The sequence below is a fragment of the Mesoplodon bidens genome, assembly GCF_964165515.1.
Source record: "Mesoplodon bidens genome assembly, chromosome: 4".
NCBI lineage: Eukaryota > Metazoa > Chordata > Mammalia > Artiodactyla > Ziphiidae > Mesoplodon > Mesoplodon bidens.
The window spans coordinates 588,711-609,984 of record NC_138160.1 but is presented as its reverse complement, the minus strand read 5'-3'; the positions used below and the strand labels follow the sequence as shown (position 1 = coordinate 609,984).

The 21,274-nt window shown below is 50.0% G+C and overlaps 1 protein-coding gene across 1 annotated transcript in view; it reads right to left on the bottom strand.

Annotated features, from left to right (window-relative positions):
• PLEKHG4B (pleckstrin homology and RhoGEF domain containing G4B) overlaps positions 1 to 21,274 on the bottom strand; it is a gene marked incomplete at both ends in the record, with an annotated part of 64,639 nt that overhangs the window by 31,547 nt on the left and 11,818 nt on the right. The window contains 3 exon segments of the mRNA XM_081231247.1: positions 605 to 1,829; positions 10,625 to 10,822; positions 14,022 to 14,123. Coding sequence (XP_081087373.1) covers positions 605 to 1,829; positions 10,625 to 10,822; positions 14,022 to 14,123 — 1,525 coding nt within the window.

Below are 21,274 nucleotides of genomic sequence, written 5' to 3'. Positions count from 1 at the left end.
CCTGGCCCTCACACATCACCTCAGAGAAAGTGGGGCCTCAGCCTCACACATCTCCTCAGAGATGGGTCCTCACCCTCATGCATCTCCTCAGAGAAGCGGGCTTCACTCTCACACAGATGTGACCTTATTTGGAAAAGGCTCTTTGCAGAAGTGAACTAGTGAAGTTTAGGGTGGGCCCTAAATTGAATGATAGGTGTCTTTACAAGAGAAAGGAGAGGGAGGTTGGAGACACAGTGAGACACAGGGTGAAGGGCAATGAACTTGGCCAAGGGACGCCTGGGGCTCCAGTAGCCAGAAGAGGCAGGAAGCACCCTCCCCTGGAGCCTCTGGAGGGAGTGGGACCCTGGGACACCTTGATCTTGGACTTCAGGACCAGAACTGTGAGGATAATTTTCTGTTGTTCGGAGCCACGAAGTCCGTGGTACCTTGCTGTGGCAGCCCCGGAAATGAATACATGTAAACATTTTCAACAGTTGATACGGACATGGAGACAGGCTTCTACTGAATCAAGTGACCAGACCAATTGTCACAGGTGGGAGAGGGGAGGAGGAGGAGGGGAGTGTGGGGGGAGGGGAGGGTGGGGGGAGCCGGGGTGGACATTTACCTTCCTCTCCTGTGCAGCTGGGACTCTCCACTGTGCCTGGACAGCTGGAGCCTGTGGTTCTGGTCCCCACAGCTTGTCCTCCCAGGAGACCCCCGGGCCTGGTGCTGGCTAAGTGCTGGGAGGCCCGCCGGGTGTCACCTCGGGAGCTTCTGAGGGACCTATCCCAGGACCGAGACCTCCTGGGAAGGGTCCTCCCTGCAGCTCCTGGACCACTCTCTTGTCTCGGGATCTCCTGGAGGTCTCCCGCAGGGCCAGGGATCTCTTTCTGGGTAAGACTGGCCGCTGCCCTAGCCCCCCTGGCCCTGCGGCCGTGGGTCTGGGAGCCACAGGCCTCGTCCCCGATGGATTCCTCAGAGCTGGAGCCCAGGGGCATAGGGTTCTGCAGGGCCTCCATGTAGGACTTCCTGAACCAGCGTCTGGCCTCCACACTGTCTGGGGCCCTGGGCGGCCGCCTCCTGGAGCTTGGGCTGCCCCGCTCTGCGTGGAAGGCGAGGGCCTTGGAGCCGTCCTCCTTGTCCATGGGGTCCAGCCTCCCTCCTGGTCCTTCAGGGCTCTCAGGACACTCCCAGGGGCCCTGCTCTGAGGGGCCAACCCCCGTGAGGCCTCCACTGGGACTCCCGGACAGGGTCCTGCGGCTTTCGCACTCAGCCCTTCTCGGGGAAGGAAGACGGCGGGGCTGGTCACTGCTGGGATGCCTACCGCAGTGGGGCAGGGTTGGGGTGTGCTTGGAAGGCATGCCTCCCTGGGGAGCGGGGCTGGCCACGGTTGGTGCCGGGGCTAGAGCCTCCGAGGCGCTGCCGGGTGGTGGCTGCTGAGGCCCGGGACCGCTGGGGCAGCTGGGCAGGTTGGTTCCGGTGGTGGGGACAAAGACAGGGTCTGTGACGTTGTTCCAGGGGGTGCGGTAGACCGCCGAGCCCGAGGTCAGCAAGCAGTTTTGCAAGGGGACACTGTTCTGCTCCCCGTTCACCAGTTCCAGGAACTCTCCCGTGAAGACACAGCCATACATGGTCTCAGGGACAGTGACTTCCTCCGAGCCTTGTCCAAGCCGGGAGAGGCGTTTCAAGACCAGTCTGGCGGGCTGCCTCCCGGCCGCCACAGTGATCTGCAGGTAGAAGTCCCCAGGCCTGAGCCTGACTCCGCGCAGGGGCGCCAGCTGCACCACCACCTTCTCGTGGATGCACAGCGGCCACCCTTCGTGCAGGAAGAGGAGGCCTGCGTACCTGGCCTAGGACAAGAGAGGGATGCAGGGAGATTAGCGGTTGACATGGAACCTGTCAGAGCCCCTGGTCTCTGTCCAGCAGGAGGTTGGGCGACTGGGCCTCCCAGCACCCCAGAACACCAAAGGGATCAGGACTGAAGACAGGGCGGTTAGAAACGCATTTGTACCTCTCTTCCTGGGCGGCTGGGGGAGGTGGGCAGCTGGGGACGGGGAGACACCGCAGGCACAGTCTCAACCCCAGGGGCTGTGGGGCGAGCCGCTCCCAGGGGCCAGCCCCACCTGGGCAGGGGCTGGGCTTTCACCCTCTCGCCCCTGCAGCCCTTGGTCTAAGCTCGCGGCACCCACGGGCAGCCCCCAGCCAGAGCCCGGCCTCTGGAACTGCAGGGTGGGGACCACGGTGAGAGGGCACTGATCTAGGGCCCCCACATCGCGCCAGCTCCCGCCCACAGTAGCCGTCCTTTCTGCTTATCTGAAGGGGTCACTGGAGTCTGCAACCAAGCTGTCGATGATGGGGTGAGTCCTTAACCACCTCTCTGAGAAGAGCTTGCTCTAGAAAAAAGGTTTCGACTTCAGGATGGATGAGCCAGTGTCTCCGTGGGGCAGGAGGGTGTCAGGCCATTAGGGAACAGCGGTGGGACACCCACCTGCAAGCGCTGCAGATACAGGTTCTGAAACGGGATCCCATTCTACTGTTTGGGTTTAGTTCCAGCATTTTTTTTTTGCAGCTTTCCCTACTCCAGCACTGACTTACTGCACAAACCCTAATTAAATAATACAGAAAATGAAAAGAAAGAATCTCATCCTAATATACATCTATAGAGACTTTTAACTTTTCTGTGCCCTTATCCACTGTTTATTATTATTAGTTATTTAAACTGCAATAGTAATGTAGACAGAATTTGGTATTCTTGTTAGCAGTCACCCTAAGCAAGCACTTCTGTTGCTCAGTTACCATCCTGATGGCTACTTAACGATGCTCTGTTGTCAGAATCGACAATGCTTCTGTGGATTTCTACTGTAACTTAAAAATGCAAGGAACGTATGTTCATGATATTCTTCTTCTTTTAAATTATCATTTTCTGGGATTAGGATTACAGGATCAAAGGCTATGAACGTCTTATGATTCTTGACAGTATGACCAATTTGTCACCAAGAGACACACTGTCAACAGTAGGGTATCACCGTAAGGTATTCCCGTGCCCGCTCATTAGCAGCGTAAGGCTCTACATCAAGAAACTCTTTCCTAAGTTAACACGTATGCTGTGGAATATTGTTGTTTTAATTCACATCACGTGATTGTGAAGCCAACGGTTTTCTGATGCTTGTTTTCTGTGAATTCTCATGTACTTTTGCTCTTTCTATGAACTGTGGTCCTATTTTTGCCTTAGTTACTGCAAGATTTTAAAAAAACATTTAACAGACAGTCATTTTTTTGCGCTCACCATTAGCGGACACGTATCCACCACAGTTCTGAAAGGCAAACTCTATACAGTTTTGATTGTAAACCTTTCTACTCCTCTGGAATCCAAATTCAACAGATGCTATAAATATAGTCATGTTCTGAATAGTTCCAGTTCTGAGAAAACTCCAGGTTGGAAAGGAGCTTTCTTTCTCTCATTTCAACACCTTCTCTAAATGGTTGTTTGAGGGAATTCCCTGGCGGTCCAGTGGTTAGGGCTCCACGTTCTCACAGCTGAGGGCCCGGGTTCAGTCCCTGATCAGGGAACTAAGATCCCACAAGCCGGGCGGTGCAGCCAAAAAAACCCCCAAAACAAATTTTTAAAAAAGGCTGTTTGAGGTGTTTCAAGGAAGAGGTGTTAGAACCAAACCTTCTTTATTCAAAAGGAGGCGGGTGGGCGTCACTGTTTAAGGGCTACAGTTCAGCTGCTAAAAACAAGTGCAGAGTCTTTCTTTATAAGGGGCGTTCACAAAGCGGTTCAGGAGCCTGCATGTCACAAGATCATAGCAGGTTTTCAATCATCATAGATGCATCACATTAGTTATTACAATATTCAAAGAATCTCAGCATTCCTTTCCCGCTTGGGTGACTAAAAACAAACCAAAACAAAACTTTTCTGGTCCCTTGGAAAAGCCAGAACAGGGACTTGGCTGTGGATTAAATGTGAAAACTACAGCTGAGCTTCCCTGGGTCCTTGACAACTTCACATACTGTTGCTCCGTGCAGACCATCCACTGTCCAGGCTGTCTTGGGCAAGGGGACAGGCGACCTTCCTGGGCCTGACTGGGCACAGAAGGACAAGCTTCCCTCTGTGTGTGTCCGTGGAACACTGTCCCAACTACCTGCCTGTTGGGGTCCTGGCTCCCTGAACCTGTGGCAGAGGGTGGTGCCCAGGTGGTCCACTCCACAACATATTACCAGGCACCAGAAGCACCTGAACATATTTGCTCAGATTTCAGGAAGACTGACCAGCTTCCCAGATGGTGACTAGGTGTTCTTCAATGTGCCCTTGGCCTGAGCTCTGTGCATGGAGTCTGGCTGCCACATGCAACTTGCTGCCTCATCAGTGTCTGTATGTTTCATCCAGGGCTGAGAATTACACACCGAGGTCCTGAGCAGTCAGTAAAAGCTGCCATAGACTACAACATCACCTTTTATCTCCAACTTTTTAAGGTTTCCTTTCTATTTTGCTAATTAGGGGATGTTTCCAAAGTGAAGAAAGTAGAACAAGCAGAACTGCTCTGTATCCACACTCACAGGCCTTCAACAGCACAACATGCTAAGGTCACTGCATGTCCTCTTGTGCTTGTTTTATTTACTTATTTATTTTTGGCTGCGTTGGGTCTTTCTTGCTGCGTGTGAGCTTTCTCTAGTTGCGGCCAGCAGACTTCTCATTGCGGTGGCTTCTCTTGTTGCGGAGCACGGGCTCTAGGCATGTGGGCTTCAGTAGTTGTGGCACATGGGCTCAGTAGTTGTGGCTCGCAGGCTCTAGAAAGCAGACTCAGTAGTTGCGGCGCACAGGCTTAGTTGCTCCGCAGCACGTGGGATCTTCCCGGACCGGGGCTCGAACCCGTGTCCCCTGCATTGGCAGTTGGATTCTTAACCACTGCGCCACCAGGGAAGTCCCTTGTGCTTGTTTTTAAAATGTACGTTAAAAAACACAGATATAAAACAAACTTACAGGGCTTCCCTGCTGGTGCAGTGGTTGGGAGTCTGCCTGCTGATGCAGGGGACGCGGGTTCGTGCCCCGGTCCGGGAAGATTCCACATGCCGTGGAGCGGCTAGGCCCGTAAGCCATGGCCGCTGAGCCTGCACGTCCGGAGCCTGTGCTCCGCAACGGGAGAGGCCACAACAGTGAGAGGCCCGCATACAGAAAAAACAAAAACAAAAACAACAAAAACCAAACTTACAACCTCTTTTTGGCTGAATATTATATCACAGTCTGTGTATACTAATCCATCATATTTATATATTATTGATTTAACCTTTCTCCTAATATGTATACCTGTTTTTTACTATTATAAGTAACATTGCAACACATATTATTGGGAATGAATCTGGACCTGCATTTTAGATCACTTGCTGTGGCTAAACTTTCTGAGTCAAACTGTGCATGACAATTTAAAGATTCTGCATACATTACAACAACTGCTTTCCAGAGAGGTCATCCCAATTTTCACCACAATGAGAAAAGCATCACCTTGTCTATGGTACTGAACTGTCTCTGCTCTGAATACTAAACTATTTGTCTGCTCATTAGTAAGCAAAAACTTGTCTTGTCATTTGCTTTGCATTTCTCAGACCACATGGTATATCTGTTTTGATTCTTTTACTTTCAGTCTTTGGATTGTCTTTGCATTTAAAGGGCAATTCTTATAACCAGCATTTAGTTGGTCTTGCCTTTTTTCCAGTCTGACAATCTCTGTATTTTACTTGGAATGTTAAATTCACTTAATGACATTTAATATAATTTTTGACATGGCTGGATTAAATCTATCATCTTGGCATAAAATTTCTATTTGCCCTATCTTTGTACCGTTGTTCTTCCTTTTATCTCCTCTTCTATTTTTTAGATTCCATTTATTTCCTCTATTGAATTTTTAGTTATACCTATCTGTGTTATTTTTAGTGGTTGCTCTCAATATTACGATATGCATCTTTAACTTATCACAGTCTATCTTAAAGCAGTAGTTTATTATTTTAAAACAATGTAAGAACCTTACAGCAGTAAGGTAAAATAATGACATTTCCAGATAAATAAAAGAGTAGACTAGCACAGATGCTATGCTAGAAATGCTAAAGCTATAATTTCAAATTTATAATTTTAGCATTATAAAGCTATAATGCTAAATGTTATAATTCGATTTACTCCCTTCCGCAGTTTGTGCTTTTGTTGTCATATGTCTTATTACTACATTTGTTATAAATCCCACAATATATTGCTTTAAGTGGTCAGTAATTTTGTGTGTGTGTGTGTGGGCACTAATTTTTAAAAGAAATTCACACTTACAAATTTAGCCTTTCTTTGTGCTCTTCATTTTTCTGTAGATCTGAGCTTCTGCCTGGTACCATATCCCTTCAGACTCTAGACCTCCCTTTAGCATTTCTTGCATAGCGTCTGTGCTAGTCTACTCTTTTATTTATCTGAAAATGTCATTATTTTATCTTCCTGTTCTGTTGAAAGATATTTTTTGCTGTATATAGAATTTCAGGTTGACTTTTCTTCCTTTAACTTTTTGAAGGTATTTTCCATCATCTTCTGAAGTCCAGTGCTTCCGATAAAAAGCCAACATCACTCTTGTTGCTGCCCCTGTGTGTTAAGATTTCCCCTTTATGATGGGTTTTCAGCATTTAATTACAATGTGTCTAAGTGTTGTTCTGTTGGTATTTATCCTGCTCCGGGTTTGATGAGCTTCCTGGATCTATGTGTTAGATCTGTGTTTTTTAACAAATTGTCAAATTATCCAACAATATTTCTTTAAGTGTTTTTTTCGGCCCTATTTTCTCCCTCCTCCCCTCTGGGAATCCGATTGCACATGTGTCTGACTTGATATTCCCAGAAGTTACTGAAGCTCGCTCACCTTTTCCCTCCTCTCTCTCCTCTCTGTGCTTCCATCTGCTTCATTTCTTCAGGCATGTCTTCAAATCATGTATCCTATCTTTTGCTGCATCCAGTCTGCATTAGTCCCATCCAGTAAGTTTTTTTTTTTTATTGCAGATACAGTATTTTTAGTTCTAAGGTTTCCATTTTGTTCTCATTTTACAGTTTCCAAATCGTTCCTGAAATTCTTGATCCACTTCATCCATATTTACTTGTAGATTATTTAATATGTTTGTCATAGTTTTTAAAAAATCGGCCTTATAATTCCAAACCTGGGTAGTCTGTGAGTCTCTTTCTGTTGACAATTTTTTCTCCTTTTTATGGGTTGATAATCTGGTGCCTTTGCACATTTTGTAATTTTTAAATTTTATGCCTGAGATAATTTTTTAAAAAGAGGAAAGCTTTACTCTGTTAGCTAGGATGAAGGGTTTATCAGTTTAAAGCACTTAGAAACAGCAAGTTTGGGGTGGATAGTGGCTTTAAACTTCCCAGGATTCCAGTGAGGTATCTCTTCACTTTTCAGCTCAGCCCCCGACTCTCTTGGCCACCAAATTATAAAATTTACATTGCTTGAGGCTTGGTTCAACTTTCATAAATTTCGGTTTACCAACTGTTTCAAGTGCTCCAGTGGTTGGGTTCACAAATCTCCATCCAGGGAGGCCTGGTACCTGGACTTCTGAACTGGGACATGTTAAAACTGTGAGACGAAAATTTTAAGACTGTGAAACCGTGAGACCATGAGAGCTGGAAATCACGACACTTTGAAACTGTGTGATTTTAAGATTTTGATATATTTTGCTTTCTGGTCCCACCCCTCAGTCTCCACTTATTCTGTTAGAGAATTTCTAGGGTTAGTAGAGAGGATTATCGTTACATTAAGGCTCCTCTGGATTCCAACCTGATATTCCAGCCCCGAGGTCTCTGAAGTCCGGCTCCTCCTGGTCTAAGCACAGATGGTCTTTCTCTGGCAGCTCCTCATCGTCCTCCCTGAAACCCCAGTGACTGGCCCCAGGGGTGAAAGTGTCTTCTGCTCTCTGCTCACTTAGGAAGGCACCGCCACTCCACGGTTAAGTTCTTTTAGCTCTTTGTGTATCCACAGCTCTTGGACGGCTTTAAAGGAAGGGGTAATTGTTTGGTTTATATCAGAATTTCTTGTTGTTTTGGCGAGAGTAGAGGTCTTTCATACACTTCTACGTCCTAAATGGAAATAGGACTCACCTGTTCATCAGCTCTAACTGTTTTGCCAGTTTCCTTTGTGGTTCTCTGTTAGGAGTACATTTACAAATTTCCAAATAGAAGCGTGTCTTTTAAAAACTTGATTTCTAGTTTTATTGCTTTGTGGTCTTAAGAAATCAATTCTTTGGTATTTGTTAACATGTTATTGCTAATGGTCAATTCTGGTCAAATTTGGTAAATGTATATGAATGCATAAGAATGTATGTTCTTTAATATTCTCCAATGTATACATTCTTGAAATAAGTGTATATCTTCTAATGGTAAAACTTGGCTAGAATTTTACCAAATATTGGTTATGTTTGGAGAAGGTTCCATCTGTGCTTGGGAACTATATGTATTGTAAAATTGTTGGGCTCAGCACTCCGCGCATGCCCATTAGCAGAGAGAGGTATCGTGTTCAGATGTTTATCTTAAGTAATATGTGGCCTGCTTTTCCTGTTTGCTTTGGAGGGAGGTGAAATCTCCCACTTGTAATTCCCTCAATTTATGCTTCAAGCATTTTCAGGCTATGTTGTTAGGAGTTTACGGATTGTTACACCTTCCCGGTTGTTAGCAGTATTATTATTGAATGGTCCTCTTTAGCCCTATCAATGCATTTGCCTTTGACTATATTAATTTGTTATGAACAGTGCTACATCCATTATCCTTGGTTAGAATTTTGCTGGCCTACCATTTTCAACCTGTTATTATATATGTTGTACCTTTTATTTCCATGTTTTTATCTTGTTTATTCCTTTCTCCTTTTCTGATTTCTATTTGATTTCATTTTTTAAGTTCTCATCCCTTGCCCCTGCTTTCCCCCCTTGCAGAAACATTCTATTTTATATCTTTCTGATTACTTTTCTTTAAACGTCTCCAAGCATTTTCTGACACAAACCGTGATGAAACAAAGTTACAAATAAGTCAGTGAGTGATTTTAAGCATTTCTGGTTTCTACAGAGGGATGGGAAAATGGTGGTCATCGAACTCTTAGGTTAACATAGAAACTTATCTTAAAATTAATATGATTAATAATGATATCCAAGCCACATACTGCGATGATACTTGGTAAATGAATAAAAACTGCATTGAATTTACATTAACTAAAATATTTTTATATTCACAGTTGTCAAGATAAGTTCATTTTCTCTTATGTCATATAGATGATCAAGTTTTAATTTCTTAATTAAAAAGTAAAAAGCAATATAAGTATGAAAATAGTAAGGCTGTCCCTAAATTTCATTTTATGCTTTTTAAATACTTATAAATATGCATCATATTAAAGAGTAATATTATTCATATGGCTTTTTCAGAAGATAAGCAGTTTGGAAGTGGGAAGGGTGATGACTTGTTAAAATGGAAGGAAAAAGAAAATTAGAAGGAAGACGACAAAATATCAGTTCAGAAAAGCTTTTCAAGACTTGCCTTTGAAAGGGAGCAAGTGTTTTCAGATCCAACTTAAAGCAGCTTGGCTCGCGCTGCTTTTATCTCCTGACAGGCAAATTTCTCTGCTTCTTCCCTATCAATAAACACCCTCTAGATGTGCAAGAGGTACATAATCACGAAGGAAATATCCTCTAGGCAGACTACTGCGAACGAAGAATTAAATCGAGGATATCCACGGTCATTTCTCTACCACACTCAGTTAAAAGACATTCAAAGAGTTTAATAAATCAAAGTAGCCCAGGGGTAGTTTTTCAAAAAGCCCTAATTCAATATGAATGGAGTAGTAAAAGGTGATGATTAATAAAGGTCTTACTTTTTAAGATCTAGCCATGAATCTCTGCAGCAGTTCACTGCAACATACCTGCAACGTGGCTGTCATTAGTTTTAACACTGCCTCAGAAATAACCTACAATAAAAATATCCTCCAAATAACTAAACACATAAGAGATTCACTCAGCAGAGTCTGTCTGTGTTACTGGAACTGCTCCCGTACGTCCTGAGATGACTACTCAGGAGGGGGACTTAGTCCCTTCGTACATAGACTGGAGTGAGAGTTCCCTGGGGCACCAGAGAGAAGTCTGCAGACAGTGGGCTCCATGCTCACCGGCCGGTTGAGAAGCCCTGTTTCTGGGACATATGCCTTATTTCACCAATTATTTGGAACCAGGAAAAGGTGGAGCCAGAAGCCAAAGGGAATAAGCTGAGCCAGTGCCCAAAGGACCCAATGGAATAGAGGAAAATGGGACGGTTTCCCCGGTCATGTGTTTAAATGCTACCAAAAAAATGGCTGAGACTACAATTTATTTTTATTTTTTAATAATACCCTGCTTTCTTTCAGAAAGAAAACAACAAATGCTCACTTGAATGACGTCCGCTTAACCTCTGGATTAGTCTGAAATGCACAGAAGCATATCCTCCTCCTTTGCTTCCTTCACCAGCATATTCCCCTGGATCTAAAATCCCTACAGCTCAGATTAGATATTTTCCAGCTACCAGATTAAAACACTGCCTGTCTCTTCTCCCTAGTCAAAAGTGAACGGGCGGGCCTCACACGGGCTCCATCCCCGAGGAGGTACTCACAGAGGCCTCCCGCTGCAGGTGCTGCAGGGCCCTCTTAGCCGGGATGAGGAAGTCCATGAGGCAGCGCAGCCCGTCCCCACCGTAGAGCTTCTCGGCCACGCTGAACAGCTGCCAGAGCACCGTGGCTGCCGTGGCCTCAAAAGGTGGGTAGAGGGCAGAGAGTGTGTTCTGTACGTAGGTGTCGAGGGATTCCAGATCCTGAAGTGGAAGAGAGGTTTGGTAAATTTAATACATCTAATAAGACAGGTGCACTGGACACCTTCACAGGCCAGCACTGAGGTGTCCACTGTGAAGGCACCCGTCGTATGTCCGGAGATGTGAGTTATCTTTGTGAAACACAGGAGGTATGGGTGAATCCCCAGCACACAGAAGAGCTCCTGCTGGGGAGGGTCTGCTGGTCATCACGCTGTCACAGAGCAGAAGCATCTGAGGAAACGCCCACGTCTGTAACAGGTACACCTGACACCTGCGCCCACGAGGGGAACCCTCTCTGATGCCTGTGAGTGACGGCTGTCATTGTCATCACGGGAGGCACCACCAAGTTTGGTCTGACATAAGTTCCATCCCATCAAATTCTGAAACATGCACCTTAAATGATGCTTTTTAGGATCTTCCGTGGATCATGGGGAATTTCTCAGGGGCTTCCCCCTTCCCTGGTCCCCCCCTCCCCAGCACTCCTGGCTCTGTATAGGGAATGCGGGGCCCTTGTGGGGACGACAGAGCTGGTCCATATGCCACTTTATACTCAGAAAAGAAGTCCATCCTAGGAAATACATTTTACTTGTACTGCTGAGTTTTTTAAATGTAAATAGAAACCATTAGGGCATCCTGCATCAAAACCCCAGAATTGTGCTCATTCAGTCATTCCAGAAACAGCTGTCATTGGTATCTGATTTCCCCTTTAAATTTTGGTGCAACATGCTTTTATATAAAGACAGAAAGCTTTCAGTTTAAAAAATACTTCATTCTATTTTTAGATGTAACATTTCCTGAGGAAATGCCATAAGGTTTATTTGTTTGGAGAGGAAATGCAAGGCCACAAATAACAGTTAAAAGCCAAAGAGGTTAAAATTGCATAATTGATTTTTAAAGGAACAATGATAACTGTCTGAGACTCCTCTGAATGGCTAATCATAGATACTTTCCCAAGGAAACTGAAAATAAAGCGGTGCGTCCTCTAAGTCTGCAGTAAATGAGGCCTCGAAGAGAAGAGAAGCCATCTGCCCTGCCCGAGAGCCGAGAGCCGAGAGCCATGTGCTGCAGGGTCAGTTCAGAGGCTGGAAGCCCTCCACCTCCCCGTCAGTCAGCCTGGGGAGGCTCCCAGGCCCGCACAGGCCTTCCTGCTGCGCGTCCTGTCCCCCGCCAGGCAGGGCACTGCCTTGTCAGTAGGAATTCTCTAAATACCGATTCTTCCCCAAAGTGCCACGTGCTCTGGCTTCCAAGAACTCAAATCACACCTGAGTCACAAACAGACATCAGTCCAGGGACTGAAGGGAGCTGGTCTGGAGTGGGGCCAGGCCTCAGCCTCCTCGGAAGTTACTAGAGATACAAATCGGCTGGAAGGAGGTGGGGTGCAGCCCGGAGCACGGTCCCTAAGGACCTACTTTGAATTGAAATGCAAACTTCAGGCCCTCCCTGGGAGAGAGACGCCGCTCAGATGCCCAAACCCAGGCCCATTCCTCCCCAAGACCCACGAGGCAGGTCCCGACTCCTCGGTCAGCCGTGGTCAGCAGGATATCGGCCCCCACCTCACCAGCTCGCCTTCTGAAAACTGTCCAGTGTCGGGGGGAAGGGGCTGCTCCTTGAGACCCCACAGCCCTGATCACCCACGGGGCAGCAACGGCCTTCCCGACCCCTTCTCTGCCCCTCGGTTCCCGTGGTGACAGGCTCAGGCCCTAGGACTCAGCCTGGGGGACGCCCCTCCATCAGCCCCCATGCCCTGTGCGGTCCCCCCACTCGGAGCCTGGTCCTGGCAAGAGCTGCCCAAGGGGAGCTGCCTGCCGTCCGAGAGGCCACTTCCCAGGTTAGGTCAGTCAAGGAAGCCTCGGGAAAGCCAAGGGAGCGGCTCCTGCAGCCTCTCCTGCGCTCACGTGCCCGAGGGCGCTGCCTGTGCAGCCCTGTCCAGCTGTCGCCACGCTCTGGGAACTGCCGTAGCAGCCCCCTGCCACCCTGGTGATGGGGCTCACTCCTGTCCTTGGAAAGAGAGTTCTGATGCACCAGGCAGGTTACCTGACCGGAGGTGGACGTCCAGGGCCTGCACCCCAGAACAGACACGAACCACCCTGCAGCCTGAAGGGTGCCCCAGGCTAGCGTGCTTGGTATAGGCAGATGTTCCTACTTGCACACAAACTATAGCAGGGACAGCAGACATACAGGAGCCTGAGAGCAGAGAGACAGGAACTATTACATTACAGCAAAACAAATTACCTTGAATACATTCAATTCTGCTTAAGAAAACAGGAAAGTATACAGTATGTTTCAGAAACATTTCCATAAGGAATGCTTAAAAAGAGAACGTTGTTTTAGTATCTTAAAGGGTGAAGTTCCATCATCTGGTACATTTGTCTGTTTAGCATCGTCTTCCCTGATGTTTGCTGGGCTGTGGGTGTCTGTGTGTGAGCATGTGGGGTGTTTGTGTGTGTGTGTCTGTGCATGTGGGCGTCTATGTGTGTGCCTTTGTGGGGTGTCTGTGTGTGTCTTTGTGGGGTGTCTGTGTGTGTGTGTGTGTGTGTTTATGTCTGTGTGTGTCCACCTAGATAAGTACGGAGCCAAGTGGGCAAATCCTTAAAATAGTTCCCAGGCCTCTGGGCGCAGAGGAGGGAGAGGACACGGGGAGGGAGGCCGTCCGCTGAGCATTTCTAACTGTTTCCACCTGGCCCCGCTCTCCATACGGTACAACTCACCCACTCACCAAAACCTGGCAAACCAGCAAAACATCCCAAGTAGACAGGAAAGGACTGACTTCTGAAACAACTCAGGATTCCCGTTTGAAGCAAACGCACATACGGACATGGCTGGCTTCAGAACGTAGGACTGCGCCTGTTTACCTCATCATAAGTCTAACCTTGGCTTAGACTGTGACAAGTGTGAACACACATTACTGGGATGGCTGAGACAGCACTGGTGTGAAGGCATTTGATCACCTTTCCGCTGCACTGGGAATCCTGTGTGATTTGGCCGACGGCAGAACTGCTTTTGTCTTTTAACAACAGAAAATTTACATCTGGAAAAACATTGTAAAGCTTCACTCTTGACGAAGGATTTGTTTCCCCCGCTAAGTTTAGTAAAATTTGGGTGACATCATGAGAGTGACTTCCTGGCAGTAAGTTCCTCCTGCCCTGCGGCTGCAGGAGAGGACCCAGTCTCGGTGCACAGGCCCGCCCCGTGACCCTCTAACCTCGCGTGTGCTGGAGATGAGGAGACAGAGGCTGGGGCCTAGTGGGGGCCGGTCGCAGAGACTCGGGAAAGATGCCCGCTGGAAACAACCTGCTTCTCCCTCCTGGGGGCAAGCAACAGCCAAATGTCACAGCAAACGGAGTTTCTTCTCACTTGGAGGCTTGTGCTGACTAAAGGATGCCAGCTGAACGGGGCGAAGGACCAGCAGGGTGCCCGTCCAGGGGCCGGCTGGCTGAAGAGATGCAACCGAGGCTGGCCCGCTGTGCAGTGCTCACATTTTAATTCAGGTGCAGCATCCCTGAGGATGAGTGAGGGTGTGAACCCAGGATGGAGCTGCAGGCTGTCTGCACCCATGGCAAGGCAGCCCACACATCAGGAGAGGGTCTGCAGGGGCCACCCCAGGGAAGGCACCCAAGATGACAGAGTGCTGGATAGAGAGGGTCCCCAGCAGGCGGCGCACAGACCAGGTTCCAAGACCATCCCCCACTACCCTGAACAGACATGGGCTGGCCTCTGACCCAGTGCAGCCCCTCACATCGTGATGGGGACAGAGAGTGCAAGGAAGTCAGAGGCATCGGCACAGCCACCTTGGGGACGCCTGCCCTGCGGCCACCGTGACGACCAAGGAGCCCAGATGCCCAATCCTGTGGGTGACCCCTTGACATCTGGGTCATCACGCCCAGGGACAGTAGGGCACGTCTAGGACACAGGATGGGGTCTTAGATGGGGTAAGGGGAAGACCGGGCAGCCAGTCCTGTCCACCCCCCTCAGCCAGGCTGGGGGGCTTCTCCAGGACACAGTCATGTCACCTTGCTCTGAAAATCCACAATGTGCTGATGTCAGGGCGCAGAGAGCAAACAGAAAGTGGCCTGGGGCACCATCCCAGAGGCACCATCCCTGGGTGGGTGGAGGGGGAGGGCAGTGGTCACAAAGGGCCCCCTTCTCGTCTGGGAGTCGGGCCCTCCTGCATCCCCATGACCAGCCCCCAGCCAAACCCCAGATGGCGCACAGCCTAGGATGGGACCATCCGAGCTGGGGTGCCTGTCAGCCAGGCACTTCCACCCCAGAAATTCACCACTGTGGCCTTTGCCTTGGCCAGATTTTATAAATAAAGATCAGGCTGTAAGGGCGGCAGCAGGTACCCATCATGGGACACTGGAACCCTTCCGGCAGTCTGTCCGAGCAGGGGCCCCGGGGATGGGAGGGGTGCCCACAGTGGGCCTCCCTGTGGCCCACTTTCCATCAATGGCCACTTTCTCAGCCCCATCGGCCTGAATGAAGAGGCTGGCAGGAAACCCACACTCCCCAGGAGGGCTGCTCTGGGCAACCGACCTGGTTACAGCCACTCAGGTACTCTTTAACAGAGGCCTCCTTCCTGCAAGGGCCCAGTGATGGCCCCCGGTGTCCTGTCCAGGGCCCCGATGGCCATCACTGACTTCTTGTGTGCAGAGACCCAGAAACCACCTTTGAGTCAAAGGAAACCTGTCTAGGAAGCCTGGTCCCCTTGGCCGGGCTGGTGTGCTAGCCTGTCTATACCAGATCTGGCTGCATCCAGCCTGTCCACACCTGTCCAGTCTACACCCGGCCCTGATCTCCACTGGCCAGCTGCTGCATGTTAGGGCTTCCTGGCCCTCCCGGCTGTGGAGGCTGAAGACACGTCTAAGCCCAAAGCTGTACAGGGAGGGAAGCGTTGGGAAGGGGAAGTGCCTGGGCCTCTTGAGGTCCGCGCTCTAGGCTCCTAGAAGAGTTCGGAGGTCACCGAAAGCATCATGTGCCCCAAATCCCACTGGCCTAGCTTTAGAGACCCCGGGCCTTGGTGAGCAGCCACCTCTGGCACACGTCTAGCTCTCCTGACCCGCGTTCTAACGAAATTGGCCCAGGAAGCCTCCAGGAGACTCTGGATGCCGGCAGCTGGGGAGGGGGCTCCAGGGAGCCCTCGACTGCTGAGACCCTTTCTCTCTGAATTCCACAGCCCATCCAACAGCCACCTTTTAAACCTCGGTTATAACTGAGCCCAGAGTGGTGACCGCAGGAGGGGCACGGCTTCACTGCTGTCACTGCAGTGCCTGTCCTCCCTGAAGCCCAGGGACACCGGCCCACCTGGGACCCAGGTCTGATGCTACAGTCCCACCCAGAATTCTCAGGACCTGGGGGTGGCCTGGCTGAGCACTGGGCCTCGTGGTGACATCTCATGCTGGTGACAGACACCACTGTGATCTGGCCAGAGGCCCCCTTCCCATGCCAGGCTGTGCCCTCAGGATGCCCATGGCTGGCCCAGCTCCTTCCCTCTGTCCACACCTACACAGCCAGCAAGCCCCTGCCCAGGGTAGCTGGGGTAACTCACAGTCTGCAGGGGAGGGGATCCCCAAAACCTGACCCCAGAGAACGAGGCCAGATCCGGGGGCAGGACGTGCAGGCGGAGCACAGGGCAAGCAGACAGGCAAGCCCGGGGTCCAGGCTGGCCTTGCCACGGAAGCCGGGGGCAGCTGTGGGCAAGGGGTATTCCAGGGATTCCTTCTCTGTTCCTGCAATAGCCAGGTGCTATCCAGGAACCCACAACAGGAGGACAGGATACGGCCAGGGCCTGAGTGCCTGGGATGGGACATGGGCAGCTGAGAGGGGGGGTTCAGCAGAGTCCAGTGCGTGGGCTAGGTTCCCAGGAGGAAGTGTCCTGTGGACACCAGGGGCTGTCCTCATGGGCACACGCCCTCCTCCAGCAGTGGGAGAGGCAGGGGCTGGAGGTGACTTTACAGCTGCTGAGATTGATAATGAGCCCGTTGTGTTTAACTCCTACAGCCTGAGGGAGGCAGGTCTGTGCCAGCACGTCCCAGTGCGCAGGCCCCAGGGAGCCGCGTATTCCAGCCTGCTGCCCAGTCTGCACTGAGCAAACCTCAGAGGAAGCCAAGTGGGCAGGACTCCGCCCCATACCTCGGCCTTCCCACATGCACACACACACATGCATACACGCTCACACGCACACACTCCCACGTGCACACACACACATGCATACACGCCCACACGCACACACTCCCACGTGCACACACACACATGCATACACGCCCACACCCATGAGAACTGTGCCCTGCACCTTCATCTCCTCCTCATGCACAATGCACACACATGCACACACCCATGCACACCCACCCTCGCCCCGCTCCTGCCATGCACCTCCCTGGACTCCGTGTCTCACTTCTGCAGCCTTGTTTTCCATCAAGATCTGCTCTGGCCGCCCTGCAGGAGGAACCATTAGCGTGGATTCCAGCAGCGCGTGCAGCTGGCAGAGAAGAAGCATGAGAAAACACTCTCTAATTTGAAACTTTAAAAAACGTAGTGCTAAATATTCATTACATTAAACATTAAATACTGCTTACAGATTTTTCTATCAAACTAACAACAAAGGTATTAAAATAAATAAATATGCTAGTATTTAAAAACAACAACTCTTTGTATTTAGGCCTAAAGTGTTTTTAAAATCCCAAAAGGAAAATTTCAGTCTAAGGACCAGGACCTTCATCTGATGAAATGAGGGGGCTGGACGTGGACCTGCCCCAGTGTCTCCACAGAGCAGCCTGTGTTTCCTCAGGTCACTGAAAATAATTAAGGAGGGAACCACCTTATGCTATTCCTGGCTCTTCCATATTCAAACAAGGCTCCTTAAATTTCACAGCAGTCAGCAGAGCCTCTAAGGGAGCCTGTTCTCGGAGCTGCGGTTGGCTCTCCAGCCCTCCCTGTCTTTTCTGATATTAAAGACTTGCCGGTTTAGAGTCTGGAGTGAGCGTAAACCGGGGTTCCTACACCTGCGGTTTCCTTCCTGAACTGGCCCGTCCACAGCTATCTGTTCGTGGTGCCCCAACGATGCTAAGGCTACCGGCTGCAGAGGAAGCAGCGGGCCTAACAGAGATGTGGGTCTCTAGTTAAACCCCTTGCAGGTGTCAAGACACATGCAAAAGGCAGTTGTTTCCAGTGAAATTCTGGCTCCTCTGAGCTGATGTCCAGGAGTTGGGTTCTAAGCGTTCGATGAACTATGAAGCCAGAGCAGGGGTTTCATAACAAGGGGCAGGAATACTGCTCGGCCCGCGGGAAGCAGCCTCAGCAGCTCCTGCCACCTGGTCGGCTCTCAGGTGCCGGTGGGTCCCAGAGTCAGAGATGCACATGGGAACCAGCTCTAGTGAGGCCCTTCATGTGCCGATCCCGAGGTGGGGTGGGGGAGGCGTCCATCCACGGGGGACTGGAGGGTTAGGACGGCCTTGCTGAAGCTGCCTCTAAGCGGAGGGCCTGGGGGAAGGAAGGTTTACAAGAGCAACAGTGGTGTGACCTGCCTGTCCCTGGCTGGGGAAGCAGGAGCTGGACCTCTCCATCCAGCCACCACCTTTGGGCCTTTCCTGGGCCGAGGCGGCAGCATCTGCCACCTGTAGGTGAGGCTCCTCTCCCGGCCAGTGCTCCTTGGGCCCTGAGCCTTGGGCCATTGTAGCTCACCTCACACCCTCCACAAATGCTTCTCGGTCTCCCTAATGCAGGCGAGCTCAGATTGCTCACTTAGCACTTAACTATCTTCTCGTCCCATGTCTCCAAAACCAGGGTCTGCTTTCAGCCAGTGCACCGTGTGGCCCACCCTGCCTGCTGACGGAGCTGAGTTACAGCCACAGCATCTTCAGAAGAGAAAGGCAGAGGAATGTTGGACCAAATATTTATGACAAAGAAGCTCGAACTCTAAAGGAGCTTAACTTACATGGAAAGATCCCTCTGGGGGGCAGTCAGTCTCCAGGATGCTGGGCAGAGGAAATGTGTTCCACTAAGGTGCTGAGCTGGCAGAAAACAGGGCAAACCCTCTGTGGGGCAGTTGTTCAGGGATCCCTGCTTCCCCGGGGAGGATGGTGCGTCCTGCCCACCCACATCAGGTGTGGCTGCGTGACAAGGAAATGTGGTGGCCGCATGGATGCCAGTTCTGGCAGAAGCTTTGCAAGCAGGCTCGCGCTCCACCTTGACAAACCTTCCATGAGCCATGCAGCACCAGAGAGGGGCCATTCCATGATTTACCCGATCACAGATAAAGCTGATGTGATGATTCCTGGGACTCAGGGCCACTGGTGACTACAGCGTCCGGGGGACACCTCCCACGAGGGCGGGCAGGGCACACATCTCCACCGAGGGGTCCCCTGGACAGGTGTTCTGCAGGGCACCTGCAGGGACAGAGTTGTCTCCAGAGTCCTGAGCTGGAGCTTCCTGGGTGACCGGGCCCCGAGAGGCGGGGCCGGGAGAAGAGCCTCATAAGCCATCGAGAAGCTCCCAAACTCAGGAGCTGTGAAAGTCTTGGGAGGGGTCTTTCACGCAGCATCCTTTCGACAACGATGGAGGTACGTGGAAGCCCGATCACATGTTCACTTGGTCTTTACCCAGGACAGAAGCAGCTGCAAACACAAAGTCCCAGACCAAAGCCTGCCCTGGGCTCAGGAGCCCATGGCACCAGCAGTGACCAGGGAGTGACGTCCTGTTTACTGTTCACCTGCTGACCCCACGGTGGTCAGTCAAACAGACATGGTCCTGCCCTCAGCACAGAGGAGAAACGGACCTACCGGGGAAGCCAAGGAAGGAAGGGCCAGAGGGGGCTAGTGTGGAGGGGCCCAGGAAGAAGGGGCTGGCCAGGTGGTGGAGGGCGTCCCCTAGCCGAGGCGAGGGCGTGTAAATGTCAACCCTGGTTCTACATCAGCTGTGGCTCAGCACAAAGTCCCCGAGATTTCTGCACTTCTGGTTTCTCCATTTGTAAAATGGAAAGGTTACTATGAATCTAATTCACCAATTATTCCACAAGGTAGCAATGTATTTCATCTTGAAAGGACTTCAAAGCTTTTTATTTTTTAGTACAAAATGCAAACTGACAATGAAATGTTGGCTTTTAAGGCATTTGGGCTGAATTTAGGTCTTTAGTTCATTTAGTTCTTTGAAGGTGTTCGATAAAAAGTGTGCAAAACTGCCATTAACCACCGTCAGTCCAGTCTGGTGTCCTCGTGATGAAATATGATTTCAGTTGGAAGTAAGAGTTTTGTTCATTCTAAACCGGAAAAGATCACGTCAACTTAGAAAAATCTCCCGTAGTCTTCATTGCAGCAAACCTAACTTTTCTACCCCGGGTCCTCCGTGGAGACCCGGGGTCCCAGCAGAGTGTGCGCGGGCTTCGAGGCCTGCAGACGAGTTTGGGCTGCTCGGCCAATGGACACCATTTGCCTCTGCAGCCATATTTACAGTTCTTCTGGAGAAAAGTTGATAGGAGCCATTCCTTCCTGCTTAATTTATCTGGAAAACCCTTTGTCAGGAAAGAAAAGTGCTCTTGAGATTTGTCAGCTCGGTCAGACGTGTGGCTTCTCACGTATAAAGGTAAAAGCTCATTTTCATCCCTCCGAGGTTTCATTGTCCTTTTTTGTTCACATCACTGTTAAACTGAGCCAGAACAGAACACCTTCAAAAGCAAGTTCTCTTTTGCCTGAGTCCAGCTGCTGCGCGGGCGTCTGTCTGCTGGGCATCCTGTCTTCAGCCAGCACACCTGGCCTCCCTAAGCCTTTCGCATGATTCCAGCAGAGAAAACACTAATTCTAGACGACACTCAATGGACGACTGAAATTAATTTTTCTAAATTGTAGATCTGAGAGCCGATTTCACCTAAATCACCAATTACATGTTTTCTTTTTCTTTGCTTGCTTTTCTTTTTACACTTTTGGATTACATTCCTACATAAATAAAGAGGCAGCAAGTACAGAGATGGTAAGTGGGAGTGTGATATTGTATGTTTGCACGACTAGGTTTAAAATGTTACCTAACGTCTTTCCAAGCACCCTCTGAGTGGGGATCCCCCACCACAGCTGTGACACAGCAGCTGCGAGGAAAGGTGCTGCTGGGGTTCTTCAAACAAGGGTGCAGGAACCCTGGAAGAGCGCCCCTCAGGCTGGCACTGCTCCTTGCCTGATGGCGCCCTGAAGGTAGCTGCTACCACACCCTAATTTGGTATGAACCATTAAGGTAAGAAACCCACAACGCCTGGGCTTTCTTAAAGGAGCTCATGATTTAGCCTTAATCTTTAGTTTTGGTGGGACAGGTGAAGACTGCTGACACTGGGCTGAGGTTGTTTGGGAATCGGGGCTGGGCCTGGGCCTGGGCTGGAGCACCTTTGTTTTTTCCAGAAGGAAGGTGGGCTGAAAGCTTCAAGTCTGCAGACATTCTAGCAGGGAAAGCGCTACAGGGACACCTCGTGAGGCCATATTG